At 38.1% G+C, this 26,534-nt stretch overlaps 1 protein-coding gene across 4 annotated transcripts in view; it reads left to right on the top strand.

Moving 5' to 3' along the window:
* Nucleotides 1–26,534, top strand: part of LOC127437969 (CUGBP Elav-like family member 5) — a 322,934-nt gene that overhangs the window by 269,617 nt on the left and 26,783 nt on the right. The window contains exons 6-7 of one of the 4 annotated variants that reach the window (XM_051693154.1): nt 4,152–4,298; nt 19,234–19,378. In XM_051693154.1, coding sequence (XP_051549114.1) covers nt 4,152–4,298; nt 19,234–19,378 — 292 coding nt within the window. Of the gene's footprint in view, nt 1–4,124; nt 4,299–19,233; nt 19,400–26,534 lie in introns of all 4 variants that reach the window. The other 3 variants (XM_051693153.1, XM_051693152.1, XM_051693151.1) reach the window with 3 other exon arrangements.

Here is a 26,534-nt window from a genome sequence, read left to right as displayed (position 1 = left end):
CATTCTTCTGTTAATCCTTTTGATATTTCGGGAGCAATATTACATAATATCGTGTCACAAAATCTGATATACATTTGTAAAACTGAGTGTGCCCCTTAGTGGTATAACATGCTGCAACTGCTCATGTCAATCTACCGATATGACTATTTTTATTTATTTTTTATTTTTTTTTTTAAAGAAAACATTTAAAGACACTGAATTGTTCGACATGATCACACATGAAGTCAGCATGATGTTTCCGATAGTTTCGGTACCCTAGTATCGGTGACTGTATGCCGACGCACTGACATGCAGCATTCTTATCAGACATGTTTGCAGTTGTTTCAATGTGTTTACATTTCCACCTGGCGTGATTGGCAGCACGTTGCATCAGCTGCGTGGGAAACTTGGGTTCAAAGCCAGGCAGTAACCACGTTTGAATAATCAATAACGAGCATGATTTGGAGGTTTCACTTTTCCCTCTAACATTAATTTTTAACTACACTAATGGTTAAGGTAAGGTTTGGGTTGGGGATAGAATCTATAAATACATGCTTTTCTCTTCATTGTATAATGTCCTGTAAAGCTGAAAACAACTTGCTTCACTACTAGATTTTGCCGACCTCTCCTGGACATAAATGGAGCTCACATGTTCCCATATGCCCTACATCACTTACTATTTTGGCCACTGGGGGCAGTGTTTTGAAATTTCGGTCACCGTATGCCGATTTTGACGAAAGAAAAGTCGGTCTACTCTTTCCGATTTCACTGTGAAATCAGGTTGAATTGTTGTGTAAAGGTGGTCAGTAAGCCAAATAACAGACAGTTAATAACTAATTAATGCCACTGTCACTTTAATCACTTTGGTCAGTATTAAGGCCTTTGCACACCAGAGGCGATGCGATAATGCGAAACAAATTGCAGACGAATGGCCCTTTAACATTAAAAGTGAGACAAATGATCACTGTTAGCACATTCACACCTTTACAGTAGGTCTGCCATTTGCCCATCACAGATGAGAAGAAGAACTATTTGACAAGTTCAGTAGTAAACAACCATGGAATCACAATGCGTAAGACAAGAAAGCGAGTTTTCTAGCGAGCCGATCGAAAAAATACAACACATCACTTTACAAGCTGCAGCAATGATGACGAGTGTGCTGCTGATTTGCTCAATGGCTCACAGCAATAGTATTAATATTATTAATATTTGGCAAAGTAAAACACTTAAGATCCGTAAAGTTCTTTATTCAAAAAAGTGATACAACGGTAAAAATTGCGCAATAAATATTATATTAGAGATATAAGAGAACTCGCGTAAGATTAAATGCAAAGGCAAATAAATGCAGCAATTTGAAATACATTCTGAAGAAAATAAGGTCAGATAATGTTTTTTAAAAGCGATGCAAGGCAGTGATGCAACAATATCATTTACATGTTAAAAAAACCCATTTGAGATTTTTTTCTTTTCAGTTTTTAAGGTATTTGCTGCAAATTAAATACACATCCTCACTTCTGGTTCAGGATTTCTTCCTCGAGTTTCTTCAGTGTTTAAAGTTGTGGTCAAAACAGCTTTCTGTGCTTTAGCGCCACCAGTTACTCTTGCTTCGGTAACTGCAGCGACTCCTGACACGTGATCCAAAGCTTATACAGTTGAAGTCAGAAGTTATCACACACTTAGGTTGAAGTTATTAAAACGAATTTTTTAACCACTCCACAGATTTCATATTAGCAAACTATAGTTTTGATCAAGTCGTTTAGGACATCTACTTTGTGCATTTTTTACAGACAGATTGTTTCACTTTTAATTGACTCTATCACAATTCCAGTTGGTCAGAAAGTTACATACACTAAGTTAACTGTGCCTTTAAGCAGCTTGGAAAATTCCAAAAGATGATGTCAAGCCTAATTTAGCTTTTGATTGGCTAATTGGAGTCAATTGGAGGTGTACCTGTGGATGTATTTTAAGGCCTACCTTCAAACTCAGTGCCTCTTTACTTGACATAATGGGAAAATCAAAAGAAATCAGCCAAGACCTCAGAAAAAAAAGTTGTGGACCTCCAAAAGTCTGGTTGATCCTTGGGAGCAATTTCCAAATGCCTGAAGGTACCACGTTCATCTGTACAAACAATAGTATAAACACCATGGGACCATGCAGCCATCATACTGCTCAGGAAGGAGATGCATTCTGTCTCTTAGAGATGTAGTTTGGTGCAAAAAGTGAAAATCAATCCCAGAACAACAGCAAAGGACCTTGTGAAGATGCTGGAGGAAACAGGTAGACAAGTATCTATATCCACAGTAAAACAAGACCTATATCGACATAACCTGAAACGCTGCTAAGCAAGGAAGAAGCCACTGCTCCAAAACTGCCATAAAAAAAGCCAGACTACAGTTTGCAAGTGCACATGGGGACAAAGATCTTACTTTTTGGAAAAATGTCCTCTGGTCTGATGAAACAAAAATTGAACTGTTTGGCCATAATGACCATCATTATGTTTGATGGAAAAAGGGTGAGGCTTGCAAGCCAAAGAACACCATCCCAACTGTGAAGCATGGGGGTGGCAGCATCATGTTGTGAGGATGCTTTGCTGCAGGAGGCAGTGGTGCACTTCACAAAATAGATGGCATCACGAGGAAGGAAAATTATGTGGATAATCAAAACATCAACCAGGAAGTTAAAGCTCTGTCACAAATGGGTCTTCCAAATGGACAATGACCCCAAGCATACCTCCAAAGTTGTGGCAAAATTGCTTAAGGACAACAAAGTCAAGATATTGGAGTGGCCATCACAAAGCCCTGACCTCAATCCGATAGAAAATTTGTGGGCAGAACTGAAAAAGCATGTGCGAGCAAGGAGGCCTACAAACCTGACTCAGTTACACCAGTTCTGTCTGGAAGAATGGGCCAAAATTCCAGCAACTTATTGTGAGAAGCTTGTTGAAGGCTACCCAAAAAGTTTGACCCAAGTTAAACAATTTAAAGGCAATGCTACCAAATACTAACAAAGCGTATGCAAACTTCTGACCCACTGGGAATGTGATGAAAGAAATAAAAGCTGAAATAAATAATTCTCTCCACTATTATTCTGACATTTCACATTCTTAAACTAAAGTAGTGATCCTAACTGACCTAAGACAGGGAATGTTTTCTACGATTAAATGTCAGGAACTGTGAAAAACTGAGTTTAAATGTATTTGGCTAAGGTGTATGTAAACTTCTGACTTCGGCTGTATTTTATTGGTCAGAGCAAAAAAAATTAAAATACCATAAAAAAATTTAAAAAAAACTTTGTCTGTGCGTGAATGTTCACTCCAGGTGTTAATGGCTTCATTGTTTCTATTCAAAATTTGAATTGAGGCGAAAATTCACGTTTGGTGTGAAAAGGCCTTTACACTGATAAATAACATTAAGATACATCTATCTAACCAGCTTATGTTTGGTGGAAAGTTAAAAACAGTCATATTTGTGGTGTTATAGAAGAACGTATGTTGATACATAACCTATTCACATATTATTTCAGAAGTCAAGGTTTTTTATAATACTTAAAGTTGACGTGTGTAATTTCTGTGCTACTAGCATCACCAAACAGTATTGCAAAAATAGTGGCTGATTCCATACAGGTTTTCTCAAGCACTCCCCCTGTTTTCTATTTGTCAAGCAACCAGATTTTCCCACCCCCAAACTAACACCATTGGTTCAACCAATGTTGCCTTGTCAGGCCAAGGTCAGGATGCTTAAACAAGCAGAGGGAATGATTTGAAAGCGTCAAAGAGCCACAGTGTTTACACTTGTCAATGAAATCAACCTATGCATCGCTTAGTTGTCTATAGATGGCTCTGCATATTAAGCTGGGATAGGAAAAATATTTTAACATTGAAAATCTTTTACACACATCCCCTTTAATTACCACACCATTTGTGGTCCATTTGAAACCAAAATTCTGGTTAAAAACCACAATACATGTATGTTAACCAGAACATGTTAAAGTGCTTAAAATAACATTGAATTCTAAAGTGTCATTGTTATTTCACTGTTATACAGAACTAAGTACATATGTACATTTTGAGTTGGATTTGCTTGGTGTTGTGTAGCAGTCTCGATTGCAAACCGGGAGGTTAAATGCAGCCTGCCCTCTCTCCTCAGACTGGCTCCGATTCTCTCCTCCCTCAGGGTGCCTCGTCCAGCCTGGTGGTCAAGTTTGCCGACACGGACAAGGAGCGCACCATCCGTCGCATGCAGCAGATGGTGGGCCAGTTCGGCATCTTCAACCCTGCCATCGCCCTGCCCTTCAGCACCTACAGCACCTACGCACATGCAGTGAGTACCCTCACCCCTCTGGGGTCTTCAGGGCCCGACAAGTTTTGATGATCTCATCACCACCCACATGCCCTCCCCGTAACTGCCTGCCCACACATCCTGGCTCACGTTCCCAAGTGTCTCTGATGCACACAAATGGCCCAGGATGACTCAGAATACTCCATAGAGAAATCTTTACCTGGCTATTTATAGAGTGCATGTTAAGTTCCTTCAGTACGGAGGAGGTTGAAAGGTAGCTGAGAGGCTGAACTACACTGCCAAGGGCCGATGCCCAGAACTTACTGAATATTAATTCATGGGAATCTGTCTTGTGTTTTTCCATACAGTGTTATTATCATTAATGAACACTACATGAGTTATTTATTTTTTTGTGAAATAAATATTTTAAATAAATATAATGAAATAAAAAAAATCGCAATTGGAAAAATGTAAAATATAAATAAAAAATATAATTGAAAAAACTGGGACTAAACTAAAATACATTTTCTTGACCAAAACACTTTACAATAAGGTTGTATGCATGCACTTGCATATAAATTAACATGAACTAACAATGAACAATACTTTTACAGCCTGGTTAATGTTAATTTCTACATTTCTAGAATTAAACATTATATACATTGACATGCATTGACATAATTTTCTACATGCATTTTTAGCTCACATTATCTAATTATGAACAATAGTATTGTAAATTAACATTTACCAAGATTAATAAATGCTGTTCATTGATTGTTCATTGTTAGTTCATGATGCATTATGCATTAACTAAACGTTATAAAATACTTATTGTAAAATGTTGCAAGTTTTTGATACATAGTATATTGTACAATTTGAAACCTTTTCAACACACATTCATGAATCATGAAAATGCCACTAGATAGCAATAACATTAGATGGCCCTGAGAAATTTTAAGCTGTTCAATATGTTTAAAAGACATCAGCCAACACATAAACATAACAACTAAAAGTAAACTGAAACTAGAAAACATTGAAAACTACAATGCAAACTAACAAAAATGGATCTAAACTGACAAATTGAAAATCAAATTTAACTAAAAACTAAACTTAAAATTCAGAACTGTAATAACCCTGTCTCCATATGGAACAGATATACATTTATTCATGTACTGATAGGCATAGGCAAATTTTGTTCTCATAAATGCCAGGATTAATTGTTGGATCCGACCGAAGCCTCTGGGGGCTTATCATTCGCACTCATTTTCATATCACAGACTGAAGTAGGTGCAGCGGAAGATGAGCATACGGACAATCCCACAGTAACTGCAGGGCCAGTACAAGAAAAAAACCCTCCCTCATTATCATTCATGAGATGCGGACTGTCCACTGGAAATGCAAATGGTCGGAGAGCGGCGTGCAGGAAGGCAGGCAGGGTGGATACTGTGGCTCCCACAGGTTGGCAGTGACTTTTATCTCCTGTGTTAGAGATGGTGCATTGCTGCTCGGTGGCACTGACACTGTCTCTATAAATTACCGTTCTAGCGCGAGCCACATCCCACACACACTGCACTGACTGCCTTATGATATCACAAGCAGCTCGTGGCCAAGTTTGAGACTTTTTATATGAGTCTTCTTTTTTGCTTGTTAACTTTTTCTTCTTTAGACTTAAGGAAAGGACTAAAAGGCACCGTTATTTTAAACTACAGAAACAAACCTCTATTATGCAGCATTTGAAACAAGCTTAAAGATGCTCAAAGTCATCGAGTTCTCAACAGATCTCAGACTAGCTTGTTATAATAAGTGGTGATTGCTAAGCCAAGCATCACTATTACTATTGCTCATACCAAGGCCACGTCCACACTACTGCACTTTTGGTTGAAAAACGCATTGATTTTGCCATGTTTACACTTCTCATCCACACTGGAATAGCATTTTTTCTCCTACAAAAATCCATACTTTTAAAAACGCTCTCCATTACCGCATACTTTGGAAAATGATGAAGTTAAAAAACTAAAAATGCAGTTTTCAAGCAAATAAATTATTGTGGACATGGCTTAATATATTTTTGGTTGAAAACATTAATTTTGCCATGTTTATGCTTCTCATCCACACTGGAATGGTGCTTTTTCTCCAACGAAAATCCATACTTTTGAAAACACTCTCCATTACTGCATACTTTGGAAAACTATGATGCTAAGAAACAAAAACAAAAATGCAGTTTTCAAGTAAAAATGTATTACTGCGGATGTGGCCTAATACGTTTTTGGTTGAAAACACATTGATTTTGCCATGTTTGCCACTTCTCATCCACACTGGAACTGTGTTTTTCTCCAACGAAAATCCATCCTTTTGAAAACACTCTCCATTACTGCATACTTTGGAAAACGATGAAGTTAGGTGTCAGAGCCGGGAATCGAACTTGGATCTTTGGCGCAAAAGTCTTAGTTTCTACCACTGAGCCACAGAAGGAAGTTGAACCCAATAGTCAGACGCGCTCTTAAAAGAACTCGGAAGAGTTTATTAACAAAAATAGCAAAAGAGTACAAAAGCAATTTCTTACTGACAATCACAAAAAAATCTTTAGTCCAGAAAAGGATCCGAAAGGAGGAAAAATCATCTCCAAAAAACTCAGGAAAAAGACACCAAAAAACAGCAAAAAATAAACACGGGGAAAGAACAAACCAAAAGGCTTACAAAGTTTAGTACTTGGAACTAGAGCAGACTTACGGCAGTAACTGGCTAGGAACATCAATAACCAAGCAAAGAAACAAAGGAAGTGATCAACTTAAATACACAGTCCAGAATGAGGCACAGGTGAAAACAATAACACATGATAAAATGGCGGGAAACTTAAGTGAAACACAATGAGGGCCTCTAGTGGCCAAAATAAAACATTAAAGCAAAAAACTGACAGTAAGAAAACTCTTAAATCCCCTTACTGCGCATGCGGAAAATCGCCGTTCCATGTACGGTCTGAAACGCAATTGTCCTCATGTTCTGTTGCTGGACAGCAATTCCGACTAAACTTCCCGTCGCCTGTGAAGCAATACAATGTGAAGGTTGTACAAAGTAACGTTTATCTTTAACAGCGCAATCAAAGTGAATAGCAGGCACAACAATGCCGCTATTTTGAATGTTTTGGGTTGAATGGATCACATGACTGTGTCACATGACAACAAATACGTCAATGTTTTCAGATATCTCAGTTTTCCCTGTCCACACTATAACACGAAGACGGTGTTTTTAAATTTATCCTCTTAGGGGAGCATTTTCGTAAAGCTCTGTTTTCACAATAAAAAACACTGTCTCGGGGGCCTTGGTAGCTCAGCAAGTAAAGACGCTGACTACCAAACCTGGAGTCGCAAGTTTGAATCTAGGGTGTGCTGAGTGATTCCAGTCAGGCCTCCTAAGCAACCAATTGGCCCGGTTTCTAGGTTGGGTAGGGTCACGCTGGGTTAACCTCCTCGTGGTCGCCATAATGTTGTTCTCGCTTTCGGTGGGGTGCGTGGTGAGTTGTGCATGGATGCCGCAGAGAATAGCGTGAAGCATACACACTTGCTAGGTCTCCGCAGTAATGTGCTCAGCAAGCCATGTGATAAGATGCACGGATTGACAGTCTCAGATGCGGAGGCAACTGAGATTCGTCCTCCACCACCCAGATTGAGACAAGTCACTACGCCACCACAAGGACCTAGAGCACATTGGGAATTGGGGAGAAAAGGGGAGAAAAAAAAAAAACACTATCTCAGTGTGGATGGAAGGCCAAAACCAACGAAACCGCATTAGTGTGGACGTGGCCTAAGTTTAGTAACAAGTGAAAACACTGGAGACCAGAAAATAAAAACAAGCTTTCATTATGAATTGTGGAACACTTCCGTGTTCAGGAATATTTTATCAGTATATGTTTTCCCTGGGAATCAAACCCCCAGCCTTGGCGTTGCTAGCACCATGTTCTACCAGTCTTTGCTCCCCAGAGCAGAGCTTAAGAGGGCTCACCTCACCCCCGACCTCAAAGCATTCATACCTGCTTCATAAACAGGCGATAAGCCACATAAGCTAAACACTGAGCTTCAGATATGGCAATGGTACATTTAGAAATGTGGAGGACGAGCAAATTAAGAGGCTCCTCCACAAACACAGCTGTGCAGAGGATTACTGGGTTGAGCTGACAGCCAGTAAATTGGATTTTAGTCAGAGCAAAGGAGGGGGCATGTGAGCGCAAATTGGAGAGGTAATAGTGCTGACAACATCGTGCCAAAAGACAGATGTGTTTTTTTAAAATGGTACATCCAAATCCTAAATCTGACAAATATCTTATCGTTCTGTAACACATGAAGATGTTTGAAATATCAGATGTGGCCACGTCTTCGTCTCTTGAGTGGAAGAGGGGGTGCTGGGGAGTGACACAAACACACGATAAAAGCGAGAAACATTAATTTTCTTTCAGACACTCATGTCAATACAAGCCGAACAACTTTTATCTTCCTTTTTCTCCCGCTGCCTCGCGTTTGATCTTTTTCCTTTTCTGATCAGAGCCATCTTCATTTTCGCCTTCTTTTTTTTTCTTTTTTTGGAAGATGAATGAAAGCATGGCTGTTGATGGAAAGCCAGAAAGATCTCTTTTACTTGATGCCAATCACCAGAGACGGTGCATTAGATTAATATGATGCACAAATTGCTTGAAAGCACTTCAAAATGTTCTGAAGCCAACATTAATGAGGGGAATGTTTGTCTGGGTCGTTTTTGATGGGTGGGGGGATTTGTGTCGTACCATTGACCTAGATTGCCCCCTGTTGTTGAGAAATATAACATTGTCAGCCATTCAAAGAGCATGCATCTTTTTAGAAATACAATAGTTTTGTTTGGAAACACTGTATGAATCATCTAGATAGATGGCACATTTTTAGAGCATTTTTCCAATGATTTTTGCATTGGATAGAAATGAATGATCTCACAACTCTACATTTCTTCACAGAGTTGGTAGACATTGCATGCTTTACTCTAAAGCCTGGGTTTTCAACCAGGGGTCTGTGGAGAGGATATATAAAACATATAAAACTCGCATTTTCATGACATTTCTTACTATTAACTAATTTGGTAACACTTTACAATAAGTTTGCTTTTGTTAACATTAAATACATTAGTTAATGTAAACTACTTGTAACAATGAACAATACTTTTCTGCACTTATTAAAGTTAATGTTAATTTCAACATACACTAGTACATTTTTTAACATTAAAAGCAGTATATGGTAATGCATTATGAACTAACATGAACAATAAACATTGTAAATATAAATGAACATTAACCAAGATTAATAAATGTTGTAATTACAAATCGTTCATTGTTAGATTATTATACCTCATGCATTTACTAATGTTAATGAATAGATCCTTATTGTAAAGTGTTGCCACTCATTTTTTACAACTTATTTGTTAATCATTATATAATGTAGTTAATGTTCTTAATACATGTTATTGTAAAGTTTTACCTAGAAAATCTAGCTTTTTGTATAGAAATAACATTATGAAAATGTCAACCTTAACCTCCTGAGACCCAAGCTTGACTGCTGTGTGCAGTTTCCATTCCCCTTTTTGATTTTTAACTAGTAGCACCTAATAAACATGCAAAAAAACAAACAAACAAACAAACAAACAAACAAAAAAATTCTAGAGTAAATATTTTTATTTCCACATATGTGGACAGTGGGACTAAGCTGTGAAATTTTAAATAATATCAAACTTTAGAAAGTATACATTTTTTCATCAAATTTTTTATTATGTTTCCGGAAGTGTTTGTCATTCATGTTCATTTTGAGACGTTACAGACATTACAGCTGATTTTCTGTAAAGCTGAATAAATTATTATTATTCAAAGTACAGTAATGTCCAGCATCATCCAATCACTGCCAACCATGTTAAAATAAAATTATGCATTACAAATTCTAAATCTATGTACTGATTACCATTGTCCCATGTCTGCCAAACATGTTGAGTGGTCCAAACATCATCTGCAGCCTGAAACTGAACTTTTGGTTGGATTTTAGGAGGGAATGCACTTACAGTAGCTGCATAGAGAGCTATATGATGCTCCCTTGCTCCCTATTTAGTGAATGACTTAACCTCCAATGTGCTGTCTATCTTCACTGGTCTCAGAACATTTTGAAATGCACTTTATTTCCAATCTAACTCCATATAAAGCCTCTGTAAGCAACATTTTTAAGCTTTTGGATGAACCCATTGATTCTCAATGTGAAAATGCACAGTGACTATAGAAATGTTAATTAATAGAAACATAGTGTACAGTAAAAAATTTATATTTTTAATGAAGCGAAATGATCCACAGACAGGGCTCGAGTTGAGGGGGAATGCAAGGGGATGCCATCCCCCTTGTTGCAAGAAATACCAAAAAGCATCCCCCTTGTTAAACCACCATCCCCCCTTACAATCAATTGTGTCATGTATTTACTTAATCATGCAAGTAAAATAATTAATTCTCTACATTTGATAAATAACAGACTTTAAATAACTGTGAGTAGCAAGTCAGAATTTGATTGTGTGAGGTTGCCAGATTTCTATAGGTGAAATCCTCCAATCAAATCTTGACACTTGCACAGTTTGGAAATATTCTGCCAGGGTGACGCTTTAGTCATGCAATCTGGTAACCTTGAGCACGCGAGCGCTCTCTCCACTGCGGCACCAGTGTTCTGAAAACACTGGCAAACAGGTATGTCAGAGTTTAGCTATGAGTTGGCATGTTCTTCCCAGTGTGTTCACATGAAACTTACGCCACTGAAGGTAATGCACGATTTCAAAAGTTTCACGCACTTTCAAAAATTGCCAAGAGCACATTCAAGGAACATTTCTTAAAAAAAAAAAAAAAGAGAGAGAGAGAGAGAACAGAAGGTAAGATATTGCTATGACAAGTGTACACGACAACCCCACGTGCCCCATTTAGAGCGAGAAACATTAATCGCGACCACAAGGAGGTTACCCCATGTGACTCTGCCCTCCCTAGCAACCTGGACAGTTTGTTTGCTTAGGAGACCTGGCTGGAGTCACACAGCACGCCCTGGATTTGAACTCGCGACTCCAGGGGTGGTAGTCAGCGTCAATGCTTGCTGAGATACCCAGAAAACATTCTTGAAATTAATGATTAAGTTGTTTATACTCTGTGTATTCAAAGTGCAAATAAAGTATTATAATACTTTTTTCTTGATGGTTACACCACATAACAATTTTAAAGTTTTTTTTTTTTTTTTTTAAGAAAATACTATAAAGGTTTTTGAAAGATTTATGAAACCAAATTGGACACAAAGATTACATTTCTAAGAACTTGACACAAATGTTTTAAACTCGATTTTTAAAAGATTTCTCATTTTAACACCTCAGACAACCTTATTTGTCAATAACCCATAAGCCCCCACCCCCAACAAAATAAAAAAAGTTGACAACACCATCCCCTTTGAGGGAATACTGTCCCAGTTTCCACATATGTGGACATCGTGTTTATTAGCGAACTGACGGCATATCAAACAAAACTAGAGACACTACTCTTTACACCCAAACAGGTTTCAATGAAGAAACATAAATAGGTTTTTTACCATAGGCACTTTTGTTGGCTCTGCGCCCGTAGAAGTGCTTCAAGGAAATCGACGCCATGCTGTTTTGTCACGTGACTTGGTGCACCAGAACTTTAACCCTTATTTGACAGTCTAGTCTTTTGAACAGTATTCAGTCGGTTTAAAATACAACATCCACGCATGTGGACGTGGGGTCACACAAGATTAAAAATTTGCTTCATGTTGTAACATCTAAATACTGTTAAACATCACTGAATCAGAAAATGTTCTTCATATTGTAATATTCAAATTAACTGGTTTTATTCAAGTCAAAAATATGATTTAACATCACTGAATCAAAAAATGTCCTTCATATTGTTACATTTAAATACTATTTAACATCACTAAATCAAAAAATGTGCTTCATGTCGTTACATCTAAATTAACTGGTTTTATTCAAGTCAACTGATTCAACATTCAATATCACTGAATCAATCTGAATACAGTAGGTTACACCAACAAAACTAATTTTAAGTGTCTGTAAATGTCTGTAGAGGTTGAAAACCCCTGGAAGGAAGGTTGTCTAAGTGTAAATAGATATTTTGCAATAATAAGACAATTATATATGTATATAATCCAGTCTTAAGCACCCTCTTCTGAAAAAATCTACAACACAAAAAGCATTCAAGTGGAAGCACATTCTAAAACATACTCTGCTTCAATGGAAACTATGTTTACACCATCCCTGAGCTTAATACTGAAGATGAGTCTTAGCACAAAGCAGAAAAAGGAGCAAAGCCGTCTCAGGCAATCTCCAGGGCTAGAGACCTTAATAACCGGGGTCCTCGCATTCAGCTCACTCCATTTCTCCTCTCTCTATAAATATCTCTCCAGCCATCCCGCCATTCTCCATCCCGCTGCAGCATGGCCAGACTGACTGTACGGGGTCATGTGTGATGCATGCAGAGGTGGGCAGAGACACACAGCAGCTCTGGGTAGATAATTGCCAAGTGATAAAGAGGTGATTGCCTGGTGGCATCGAGGGAGACTAATGCCATTGGCAACCCATAAAAAAAATGCCTGACACTAAATGAATGCTGTCGCCTGGGAAACTTCTTCCAGCGGCCTCCTCTTTTTTTCCCCCATTTTGAAAGCAGAAAAGGTTACAACCCCGGCGATGAAGACTCAGCTGAAGGTAATTTGGTGCCTTTTGCCTGAGCTTGAATGCTTGGTATCTATTCAAGATGCTGGGTAAAGTGTTGGATTTGAAATGTGCGAGTAATGTACAAGCAAAATTTTAAGGTGAAGTGAGTAATTTCTGTGCCACTAGCATCACCAAACAGAATACCAAAAATAATGGCCAATTTTTAAACAATTTTCCCAATAACTCCTCTATCTTCCATTGGTCGAACAAACAGACAGTCCTGCCACAAACTCAAATGATCAAAATCTCAAACACAAACATTGGCAAATTAATTGAGCCAATGTTGCTGTGTCAAGCTAGTCGGATGCTTAAACAAATAGCACCACAGAACCACAGTGTTTTCACTTTTCAGGCAAATGGCAAATGGCTTACATATAGTTAAAAATAATTAGGTCATGACAACTCTCAGAATAAATGGATATGACAAGTTGTTAGGTTTGGTCTTGGCGGAGAGATCTGCATTTGCTGCTTCTGAAGAGCAAGAACGAAGACTTGCTACTGATAGAACTTACACAGACATGCTGCTGCACAATTAGACATACATACAATGCCATTGAACAAGACATAGACAAGTGGTTCTGGGGAGGAGGAGGGTTTCAGATAGAAAACTCTTGTAGTGCACTGCAATGAACCTGGATTTGGCAGGTAATTTAAATGTTAGACAAAGAGAGTATGAAAGTTGGTTAACAGATTACATCTCAGATGGGCCATGTAGAGTTTCATGACTGAACTTACCAAAAAAAAAAAAAAAAAAGAAATTCTGTAATTTACTCAAACATATGTTGTTTTTCTTCCTTGGAACACAAAAGGGCATAGGCATGTTAGTCTCCATTCACCATTCACTTTTATAGCATGGAAAAAAGATGCAATGCACTTAAATAATGACTGAATTGTCATTTTTGGGTAACTATCCCTGTAAGGTCTATGAATAATAAGCTGCAATAGGAGAAAGTATTTTAACTTCTAAAAAATTACTGCCTTTAAGGAGGAAATACGGAGCTGCGCAACAGATAATTTAGTAATGGTCTTGTCCGGCCGCCGACAGCCAAAGGACCTTGTTTTTCTTTTCTTTTTTCCCCTTTCTCCTCCGCCGCCCTCCATCCCCACCTCCCCCAAGAACAAATTGATGTTGTTCACTTCTCCCCAACATAATTACATGCTTGGGCCTCCAATTTTCTGTTTTAATTCCTAAAGAGCAGAACTGAATGCCACATCGTTATCTGAGGCAATCTGATGGCAGCCATGAAAGGCGACATTATCCGAGCTGTTCGTGGAAGGAAATTACAATATGGAAGTCTTCAACTCACAGCACTGAGCGCTACCCAAAGCCTTTCCCTCTGGCTTTTAAAGGGCATTAGCAAACTGTCACCTGGCTAGAGCCAGCCAGCTTAACTCTACCACCCCATTCAGCTTGAAGGAGAAGGGCGTAAAATGGGCATAAAAGGTGCCTGTTTACTGTGGAATCGCTATTACGCCGCGGCAAGACCAGACTGTCTCGTCCCAGACTTGACGAATGCATTAGACCCTTGCACAAATTTACCGGTTATACAGTTGTTAAACGATGCTGAGCTTTTATTTAGATTCACATTGGCTTCTTGCTACCCCAAAGCTTATGAGTGAATTTTACCCGTAGATAATGGATGGTTCTCAGCAGTTTTTTGATAGAATTATGCAAATGAAAGGAGGAGTTTTTAGATAGTAGTGCAGTAGAGGCTTATCGATTTGTTTTGTGGGTGGACTGTATCTTTCAGGCGCACTGACAAGGGCACTGAGAGAATATGATTGCATTTCTGCCATCCAGGGACTCCATGCAAATACAGCTGTGAAGAGCAAAATACCATGTGCCTTCAACATTGTTGTCTTCTACATTCAAATGAAAAGTGGCAGCTGGATGATTATTGTACGAAGTAGCTTTCTGGTCTTATTTTGGCCTTGTTTGCTGTTTGAGAACTATATACTTTACTTGTATGTACAAGAATGCTGTCCGATTAATTGTAGTAATGTTTAGTTGGACGAGAATAACTTAGTGACAGCCATTTGTTTTTCTGAACAGTTGTTTTCACCAATAGACCTTAGACAAAGTAGATGGCATATTTCATTGGACATTAATGAAAATGAGGCAGTGAGGCATAGAAGTGCAGTCCATTGAGTATGTTGAACAGTTAGGGTATTGACAGTTTAGCTTGCGAAAATCTGTGCATGTTGTAACTGTGCACTAGTCATACCAAAATTGTACCTTCTGTTTTCTTCTTTTTAAAGAAAGTCAAAAGATTTCCTTAAACTGTTCTTTTGGCCATTTTTGAAGGTGCGCGAAACTTAAAAACTTGCACAGGGTTGCTGCAGAATTTTGAAGTCAAATGTAAGACTTTTTAAGACCTTGTTTCAGGATGGAATGTAAAACAAAAACCTTATTCTTTCCTTCCTGTGACAGGGTGGGCCAAATTAAATTAAATCCCAAATGCAATGGGACTTTTAACTATAAATGAGCCTGGGGACTCTTATTTTGACATTTCTGTGCTTCACAGATTCCAGCTGCTCATTCAAACAGATAAGGGAAATAAAAGATGCACTCTTCCAATCATCTAAAACATATTAGAAAATTCACACCTTAAAGCAAATATTCATCAACAGTAGTAGTCATCAGCAATCACTTTGAAGCACGCAGTGCACACATTTATTTTGTTAAATCGTAGTGCTTTGAAGTTTCATACTAATCATATAAGGCCATATTGCAATTCTTGTCTTTCTGTCCCCAAATTTAAGATCTCTTTAAATGATAATTAAGACTTAAATACAAAAAATGTATTAAAAAAATTGTAAGACTCTTTAAGGACCCGTGGGAACCCTGTTGCATTACCTTCAGTGCGTAAGTTTCATGTGAACACTGGAAAGGGCACGTAAACCCATCACTAATCTCTAAAATATCTGTTTTCTGGCGTTTTCAGGACACCAGCGCTTTTTCGCAGAGGAGAGAGAGCTTGCATGCTCTAATGCTCAACAATGGCAGAATATTTGCAAACTGTGCAGTGTAAAGGTCTGGTTGGGGGATTTCACCTCTTGATATCTGGCAAGCCCAAATATGCTGAAATCTATTTACGATCGGCTAATCGCGGTTATTTAAAGTCTGTTATTTATCAAACGTAGAGAATTAAAATATTTACTTACATGACTAGTTCTAAGTAATACATGACAAAATTGATCTAAAGGGGATGGTTTAATAAGGGGGATGGTTTTTGCCATTTCTTTCAACAAGGTGGATAGCATCCCCTCGCATCCCCCTCAACTCGAGCTCTGGCTGTAGCTCAACTGATAGTGCACTTGCGATGCAAAGGACCAGGGTACGAGTCCCAAAGAGCACACATGTTAACACAAGTCAAAAGTGTCAGAAAAGCATCACAAAATATCACATTTGCTTTTCATGCCACTATCGTTTAGGTTTAGGGAAGGGAGGTAGGTTTTGTTGATTTAAAATTTGATTGAGCATAAACCTTAAAAACCTTATCTGTTTAGGAGAAGATCTAACTCACTTTTAGCGCCACACAGTGGACATTTCCACTCGGAACAGCTGTTATACGAGTAAGGAGCCACGTAATATTTTTAAAAAGTATCACCACAGTCAAGCTTTTTTCATGAGATCAGGCTCGAATGAAGCCAGACCTGAATGCACGTTTGCATTGGATTGCAATATAAATCTATCGTCATTTGCTATGTATGCTGTAACAATGTTGTAATTTGCTGTATTTTTTTTTAGAAAAGCTTTATTACCAACAACAGTAGCCTAAAACAATGCCTAAACAGCTATTTGGCTATTGATTAACACATCTGTTTTCATTGGTATAACTTCCATTGTTGAATTGTGCACAACAAGACGAGGAATGTGAATATTAAGAAAGTAAATAGGGTCGATTTTTATTTCATGTCACATTTTGATGGGACTGTACGCCACTCTTTCACAGCCTTGTTTAAATATGCCATATACTCTTAACAAAAGTCTATGGATGAGCACAGAAGAATTATTAGAAGAGACTTGATGTACAAACACATTTTTCATGTACAGTGCATGTAATCTAGCATGTAGACATATTTATGCAAGAGCAAGACATTTCTAGATCTAATAGTCATTTAGTCTAGATCCATGTATGTCTATTTTAATATAACTAGTCAGAGTAGATGGCATGTTTAATTTCACTTGAACAAATTTCACTGTGAAGGATAGAAATACAGTCCAACCAATATTTGTATAATTGAGTGCCGATTATTGAGCCTATGAAACATGAAAAATAAGTCTTTCGACAACTGTCAAGTATATAAAAAAATCAGATGAGACTTACAAACACATCTCCTGTACGATGCTTATAACCTAGCATGCAGAGATATTTGAGCACAAGGGAGGTGGTTATGAATTGTATAGTAATTTAACCTAGGTCTAAGAATGTCTTTTTCAATAAAACCATGATATATTCCAAAAAATGCTCTACCCTGATAACTGTCACACTGTAAAGGGAAAAAAAAATAAAAAAATAAGTTTGGCTGTCAAAGCCATGAAGGAAGCATCACCTTAAAGTTTGAAAAGGAAAAATGAATACAATTCAGTTCTTCTCCTCTGAACTACCAGGTCCCTTAAGGACTACAATAATATGTGCTCCGATCCCTCCATTAGAATGAGCCAGACCGACAGCTATTGAAATGTTGTGAGGGGGCTTGTGACAGCCCTCTGACTGCGAAGATGGACGCTTTCACCAAACATAGGTTGACACATTTTTCTCTTTTTCCGCTCTATTTTCTCCTCTACTCTGCAAAGCACTGCCTATCCATCATGTCTGCATGTAGTTTGCTATTTCATGGCTTCAGAGTCTTAATGGAGATCCCAACTATGTTACCTTTGAAGTATCTAGCCTTTGTCTGGAAATTCCTTAAGGAGACACAAATTAAACAATTGTTGACCTATAGTAAAAGTGTAGACCTATAAAATTATGTTGATAGCCTAGCTTAGATAATTTGGTCTTGGAAGAGTTTGATGAAAATGTTTTGAGTTTATGTTGAAATCACTGACTTTAGCTTGCAGACTTTGGGAACTTGGCAAATAAGAGCGCCAAAAGCAAGTGAAACAATGTTGTAATCAGACTAGGTTTTTAAGGTGAACATTAGATAGGTGTTTTAATGAGTAAAATGTACCCCCCCCCCCCCCAACCTAAAACTTTAGCCTAAACCTAACCAATAGTGTCCTAAAAGATAAATGAGAAGTGAACAAAACAGACATCTTTACCCTTAACCAACACCTAAACCTAACCAATAATGTTCAAAAAGATAAATAATAGGCAAACAAAACAGACATCCTTACCCTGTTTTAAAAGCAAATTTGACATGAAAAATACATTTACTGAAGCAACCACATCATTTCGTGTCGCTTCTATAGCACTTTTGCTTCACTTTCACTCCGAGCGTCCTTGGCTGGGCTTGAGACTCAGTCTCTGAGTTCAAAGTCCAACACTCTATTAGGGGAGCTACCGCACAAGCTAATCATATTGGACTAAGTGTGTTAATGTTTGTGGGTCTGTAATACAAGCGTTAGAATGTATCATTTTTCAAATTATGCATTATAGTGAAAGTGTTTTGGTATCATAACATAGCAGGGTGCGAGTAATAGTGTGAAAAATAAGTGTTTATAAAGTCATAAAGAACCATAGTACCCGTGACTTTTATGAAAGGGAATAAAATGCACAGTTGTTGTTAATTTCACCAGGAAACTGCAACAAAACTTAGAAAGCAGCATATAAAACTGTAGTTATAGTAACGTTCATTCTATGAAACTAAGTTGGTAAACTATTGCATTTAAATGATGCTGCATCCACGCCCTTAGGTGTCAGTGTAAGTCCAAGATGACATGCATAAAACATGACTGAGTGCACCTTTATTATCTCTTCTAAAACTTGAGAAGAAAAACATGAGATTTCTTGAGTGTTTTTTAGGAGAACAATCTGAGAAGCCTGAAAACAAACTGAGACTTATGCTGATATTTTGCTCTCCATTTATATTTTATATATTGAAACTTTCCCAAACCACCTTCATTAAATATGAAAATGCCCTAAATTAGTAAATCTATAAATAATTATAAAATGTAAATATTCAGATTTTTTTTTTTTAAATATCATAACTTTAATAACCCTGCCTCTCCACTCTTTGTTTTTTCTATGTCTCTTTCTGGCAGCTGATGCAGCAGCAGGCGGCCCTCATGGCTGCCAGTCACGGAGGCTATCTGGCACCCAGCGTGGCCTTTCCCACCACTCAGATCCACCAGATGGGGGCGCTCAATATCAACAGCCTGCCGCCCACCCCTATGACCCCGGTGTCGGGTGAGTTTCATCAAACACTGGGTGAGCAACAGCATTTCATTTTTTCTCTATTATGGGATGGGGTAAAACATGAGGTGTCTGGTTAGTCTCAGCCTTTTGCACATTGCACACAAAACTGGAAAACAAGCAAGCTTTTATCAGATTGCCTGATGCAACTTCCGGAGGATGCATAGCTTTAAAACACAATGTCATTTAACAAGCACAGTTGTCTTTCCTGTGTTGACATACACTCACTGAGCACTTTATTAGGAAAACCTGTACACCTACTTATTCTTGCGATTATCTAATCAGCCAATTGTGTTGCAGCAGTGCAATGCATAAAATCATGTAAATATGGGTCAGGAGCTTCAGTTAATGTTCACATCAACCATTAGATTGGGGAAATCTCAGTGATTTCGACCGTGGCATGATTGTTGGTGCCAGACGGGCTGGTTTGAGTATTTCTGTAACTGCTGATCTCCTGGGATTTTCACGCACAACAGTCTCTAAAGTTTACTCAGAATGCTGCCAAAAACAAAACAAAAGACAACCAGTGAACGGCAGTTCTGCGGACGGAAACACCTTGTTGATGAGAGAGGTCAGTGGAGAATGGCCAGACTGGTTCGAGCTGACAGAAAGGCTACACTAACTCAGATAACCACTCTGTTCAATTGTAGTGACTAGAATAGCATCTCAGAATGCACAACACGTCGAACCTTGAGGCAGATCGGCTACAACAGCAGAAGACCACGTTGGGCACTTTATGAGGACTATAGTGTTCCTAATAAAATGCTCAGTGAGTGTATTTCCTATTGAAACAGAAGCTTGGGCAGGACATTTCACCCTTTCTTTTTTTAATTTTTTTATAGCCAATAGGGTTAAGTTACATTATAGCCATGAATCATGATTTGCATACTTGCTAGTTAACTGCAGAAGTTATTAGTGGGAGGGACATTCTCATTCTAGAGAGCATCTGATTGGACAAAAATCTGTGTAGTGCAGGATGAGTCATCAGTATTTTTGGTCTGTTTTCCTAGAAGAGAAAGACTGTACATTTTAAATGTGTATGTCTGCCAAAGGTTAATTTTGTCATGTTTTAAGAGTGTACTAGCATATAGATGGCTTTAAAGCTAGTAGACAAGGTCTAAAGTATGAAACATTCTCTGCGCAATAACGTGAACGCAGATGCTTGTAGCTCGATTTTGTGTAGTTACGTTCAAAAATGTGTCAAACTGCAATTCATCACACAACGCAAGTACGTGTTGCATTCTCAGCGTTGCCACAAGTGGCGCTATAGCGGACATTAATGTAAACTGTCTGTTTCTACTGTGAGTTTTCTTTTTCAAGTCATCTACTGTCATGGCGCAGCAACAGTTTGAAGAGAATATTTCTGGGAAAGAAAAGCCAATATGTTTATAGCAACTTACTGTACCTGAATAATAACGAATTCAGGCACAGACTTTAGAAGGCAACATTATCACTCACTTGAGTTCTGAAGTTTATTACCACCATGAAAGAACGCATGTTAGAATGTTCAACCAGACCGTGTTGGCAATGCATTGGCCAAACATTCGTATCTGCGTCTGTCCTTGCGTAAAGTATGTTTCTGGCCTATAAGCCAAAAACTCAAATTTAAAATTTCATGAGGTCTTTAAAAGGCATTGGGTTGATATTGCATTGATATTTTGAGGATAGAATCACTGGATTTGCCAAAGTTTGCCAAGTTCGTGGCTTCAATTTTTTACATTTATTCAGGGCTTTTTGTGAGGCATTTAGTAACTAGTAAACTCGATGACCACAAGCAGAACTGGATTGGATGGACAAAAATGTTTATCATAAAGTCCACACATTCCTGTCAATTTCTTCAGTGTTGAAGAAGCCTGTTGCAGAAAAACTGCTTTGTTTTTTTGTTTGCTGAGTTCTTTCTATGCCCAAATCATTATTGTGTTATCATTTGTTTCAGATAAACCTGCCCTTAAATGACTTATAAAACAATGGTGGTCAGACTCAGGTCTCTTTTTGAGCAAGTAGGCAGTTTGGGGCCAAAATAGGTTGCAAAGTAGGCATTACCATTGCATGGGTAACTGTGCGCTTAAAATGACTGGTTTTGAAGTGTCATACCGTGATTTGAACAAACCAGCATTTCCCCTGCATTTCTTTTTTATTCAACAAATTAAAAAAACATAACAGAAAATGCAGAATCAAATTATATAAAATTAAACCCTTCCACCCGAACATCCCCCGCCCCCCCAAACAAACACGCACCAAAATGGTCATAAATATTTAGAAACATAAAAAAACACATGCACACACACACACACACACACACACACACACACAAAACATAAAAAGTATACTTTCAAAAAACAATAAAATTGCACACACACATTTAAAATTACAGATCCCTCTCCACTGCCCCTCCCCGAGAGCCTTCCAAAAAGGCCAAATATCTGCCCCATTTTCTATCAAATAAACCCAGATTGCCCAGCCTTCTATATGTCATCTCCTCAAATGCTGCTACCCTGCCCATCTCCGTGCACCACTCTCGAAATGAGGGTGTTCCAGCTGACTTCCATCCCCCTAAGAATAACCCATCTGTCGATCATAACACTGACCAGGACTCAATTCTATATGTATATATCCCCTATATTAATGACCACCCCATAGCCTTAAATACAGAGTCTGGGGCAAAATGAAATTTGAGTGCCCAATACGTCACACATAAAACTCAAAACCCTCAACCAAAATTCTTGGATCTTAACACACCACCAAAAAACATGGGTTGTGTCTCCATCTTCTGATTGGCATCGCCAGCAGGTGGGTGTGTCTTTAAGACCAAGCCTATATAATCAAGAGGGGGTCCAACAGAATCAATGTAAAATCTTAAATTGCATAAGGAGCCCCCTTGCATCTCTAGATGTAGGACTTGACGTTTTTTAGAATCCTAGCCCACACTCCCTCCTCCAATACCAAGTTTAAATCTTTCTCCCATAATCTCTTTAGAGAAGCCGAAGCTCCATCCCTCAGACTCTGAATTAGCAGGGAGAAACACACTGATGCCTCATGACCTTTTCCAAAAGCAGTAATCACCACTCCCAGAGTATCTGCCACATTAGGGAGGTGTATGCTACTCCCAAAAATAGTACAAAGCAGGTGGCGCAGCTGTAAATACCTACAAAATTGAGACCTGGGAATCCCAAAATGTTGAACCATATTTTCAAAGGATCTCAACACTCTTATATAGGTCACCGAGCATATGAACCTCCCTCACAATCCACTCTGTCCAGCAGAAAGGGGACTTATTAATACATAATTTTGGGTTCAGCCAAATGCTCGAAGCAACATTTAAATAAATATCCAAATTAAACATTCTGGACACTTTTGTTCATACAGAGTGCAAATGCGAGATAACGGGGTGTAACTTAACTTCTCTGGTTATTTTGATAGAAATTTCCCCTGCATTTCACATTTTTACTTACAAAAAAGCAAATTCTGACATTTCCTAAGTGACAATCACACCATATGCACAATTAAGGATCGTCCTTTGAAGTCGGCCTCAAAAAACAGAGTGCTTTCATAATCAGGACACACGACCACTCTGATTGTCATTTTTAAACACCCATTATCATACAATCTAAACAAACATGAGATCTTATTGGATAATGGCCACCTTACTGCATTTGCTTATACAGCAGTCTTGCACTTTTCCAATCCCCTACAAAAACATGCCACCCCGTGAATCATGCTCAGTGTTAACAATGCTCATTTCTCTTTTGTCAACAGCACTGCTGTACCAATTTACACCATACACCACGACACTGGACAATATCATTTGTCATTCTCTGTAAAGCACGTAGTTTGGCAACTTACGAGTAGCTTGCGGCTAACTGGCCGACCAATTTCAAAACACATTATTAGTTCCATGGCTAATTGACTGATCGCGGAGTGACAAAATGTTTAAGTTTTTATGCAAAGTGAAAGCAAAACAGTGGCAGAAGCTTTATTACATGAGGGGGGGGGGGGGGTTGGCAGGATGCTCCCACTGGCATAGCATATAGGTTTAATATGGTCCCATCTTTTACAAGCCGCCATGTAGTCCCGTAAAAGCCTTGCCCAATTAAAGCTCTCGAGCTGTCAAGCTGTACTCCACCACAAGGCCGAGTCTATCCATGTGTGCCATTACATGCAAATGTACTTACTTGCTACTTCAAATATTAAGTGAGACAGACAGGATGGTTTGTCAAATATTTTGTCAGGACACATGCAATGCAAAACATGCACTTTTTTCATCACGGATCATCCATCACGGACTCTAGTGAAATGCACGTTTGTATTAGTGGCACCAACTGCATTAGCAATCTGGAAATTCACAAGACTGCGGGTTGCAACTTTTACCAACCTCATATATGGATGCAAATACTCACAAAAAGTATTGTAGTGGTAATGTGTGGCATGTAGTAATACTATGGTCCTTTAATATATGCTGTTCAGTGGTACTCAATGACTACCATTTTAAAGTACTTCAAAAAATAGCATGGTAATACATGTCCAAAAAAATTATGGAGTTACCATGGTAAATTACCATGAAACCATGGTATTACCATGGTTCTGTGTCCAAATAACATAGTATTACCATGTTAAATGTTCATGATACCATAGTAATACCATGGCACCAACAGTATGTCCAAAAATCCATGGTATTACAATGGTACATGTCCAAAAAATGCATGGAATTAACATGGTAAATGTCTGTGAAATCATGGTAATACCATGGTACAGTACATGTCCAAAAATCCATGTTAATACCATGGTACATGTTCAAAAAAACATGGTATTACCATGGTAAATGTCCAAAAAACATAGTATTACCATGGTAAATGTCCACCAACAGTATGTCCAAAAATCCATGGTAATACCATTATACAGTAGATGTCCAAAAATCTATGTTAATACCATCGTACATGTCCAAAAAAATTGGGTATTACCATGGTGAATGTCCAAAAACATAGAATTACCATGGTAAATGTCCATGATACCATAGTAATACCATGGCACCAACCGTATGTCCAAAAATCCATGGTATTACTATGGTAATTTTCTGTGAAATCATGGCAATACCATGGTAAATGCCCATAGAACATAGTATTGCCATGGTGTAAGTCCAGGAACCATAGTATTACCATGTTAAATGTCCATGATACCATAGTAATACCATGGCACCAACAACATGTCCAAAAATCCATGGTATTACCCTGGTACATGTCCAAAAAAAGCATGGAATTACCATGGTGAATTTCTGTTTAATTGTGGTAATACTATGGTACAGTACATGTCCATAAATCTATGTTAATACCATGGTAAATGTCCATGATACTATAGCTATACCATGGCACCAACAGTATGTCCAAAAATTGATGATATTACCATGGTACATGTCCAAAAAAAGCATGGTATTACCATGGTAAATTTCTGTGAAATCATGGCAATACCATGGTATGTCCAAAAAACACTGTAAATGGCCATAAAACATAGTATTGCCATGGTATATGTCCATGAAATCATGGTATTATCATATTAAATGTCCAAAAGCATAGTATTACCATGGAGCACCATGTCCAAAAATCCATGTTAATACTATGGTGCACATAAAAAAAACTAGTAATATCATGACAAATGTTAGCATTACCATTACAAAAGTTTATGCAACCATGGTATTACCATGGTCCGTGTCCAAAAAAAGCATGGTATTACTGTACCTTTGTAAATATCAGTGAAATCATTGTAATACCATGGTAAATGTAAAAAAAAGCATGGTGTTACCATGGTCAGTGTCTGTGTAGCCATGGTAATACCATGGTACCATGTCAAAAAGAATGTTTTGGACATGTATCATTATAAAAACACACTTTGTTGGATATGTACCATGCTGATACCATATGTTTTGTAATTGCCATTTCTGTTATTTCAACACTTTTCACATTCTTTTTCTTTCTTGAAAAAATGAGCAGGCTCTATGTAAAACAACTGTGCTCTTATGTTTGGATTTTATCCTCTTTTGACTGGGATCAATGTCATATTAACATGCAATGCAGCTGCTGGGTGAATTGGCCTCTCTTACACTGACTTAATTGAAAGAGACTGGCAGAGCTGTGCAGATCTCCCGTGGACGAGGTGTGTGTGTGTGTGCGTGTGTGTGTGTGTGTGTGCGAGCTCTGCTCTGTTGATTGCCTTCCATTATTGAACCTATTGGAATCTGTTGCATTATTAATCCTAGGCGAGATAGCACGGCTGGCATTAAAATATTCCAAGGACTACAATAAATAAGATATTCATACGTTTTTTTTTTTTTTTCGTTTTTTTTCTAGTTCATACATTCATTCATTTGCATCTCCCTGGCAGGCACAGCACCTCTGCTTTATTCAATACATCTGCCATACAGGCATAGACGCACATTCACATATTAATTGTGACTGGTGTATAAAGCGTTGTGAAAGCACAAACTACACTGCCAGGAATCCAGTTGGACATTAGGACTTTAAATGTCTAGTTCACTCAAAAATTTAAGTGTAATTTTTGAGTGAACTATACTGGAGAAATACTGGAGAAATATTCCATGCGGTGTTGAGCGCTTTGAATTTCTTTTTTGAATAAACAGAATAAATGTTTTGGATGCCAAAATCATCAGGCTTTAAAAATTGACTGCACAACTGATCTATTGTGATGCAAAAATGTCTGCTTTACATCCCGCGATCATGAAGTGGTTTTCAGGGAATTGTGCCTCAATGTGAGGACATCTGGCAAGAGTACAATTGAAAGCCTGAACAGCTGTCACATCCTCTGAAGCAACTTTCAGATCTCCATCTTTTAGTTAATGCACAACTGCAGAATATAATTCTGGGAAATAACCTCAGCATTAGAAATAACATTAACACAAAATAACAGAGTATTCACAGAATACTCAACAGACAAAGAGGGGTGAAAGATAAAAGATGTGCTGAATTATATTAAAAATAGACTTTGTCTGGAACATATTACAAGATGGACCACAATAAGCCAATTTAAAAACATCAGAAATAACATTATAAGTACATCAAACATTAAAACTCTTACAAAAAAGTACAGTGATTGTATCAGTATTGATTATCAAATTAATATACCATGCTATTTACATGGCACT

This window comes from Myxocyprinus asiaticus, chromosome 49, assembly GCF_019703515.2.
Source record: "Myxocyprinus asiaticus isolate MX2 ecotype Aquarium Trade chromosome 49, UBuf_Myxa_2, whole genome shotgun sequence".
Lineage (NCBI taxonomy): Eukaryota > Metazoa > Chordata > Actinopteri > Cypriniformes > Catostomidae > Myxocyprinus > Myxocyprinus asiaticus.
The sequence above is the reverse complement of the archived record's forward strand: the minus strand, read 5'-3'. Positions and strand labels throughout refer to the sequence as shown.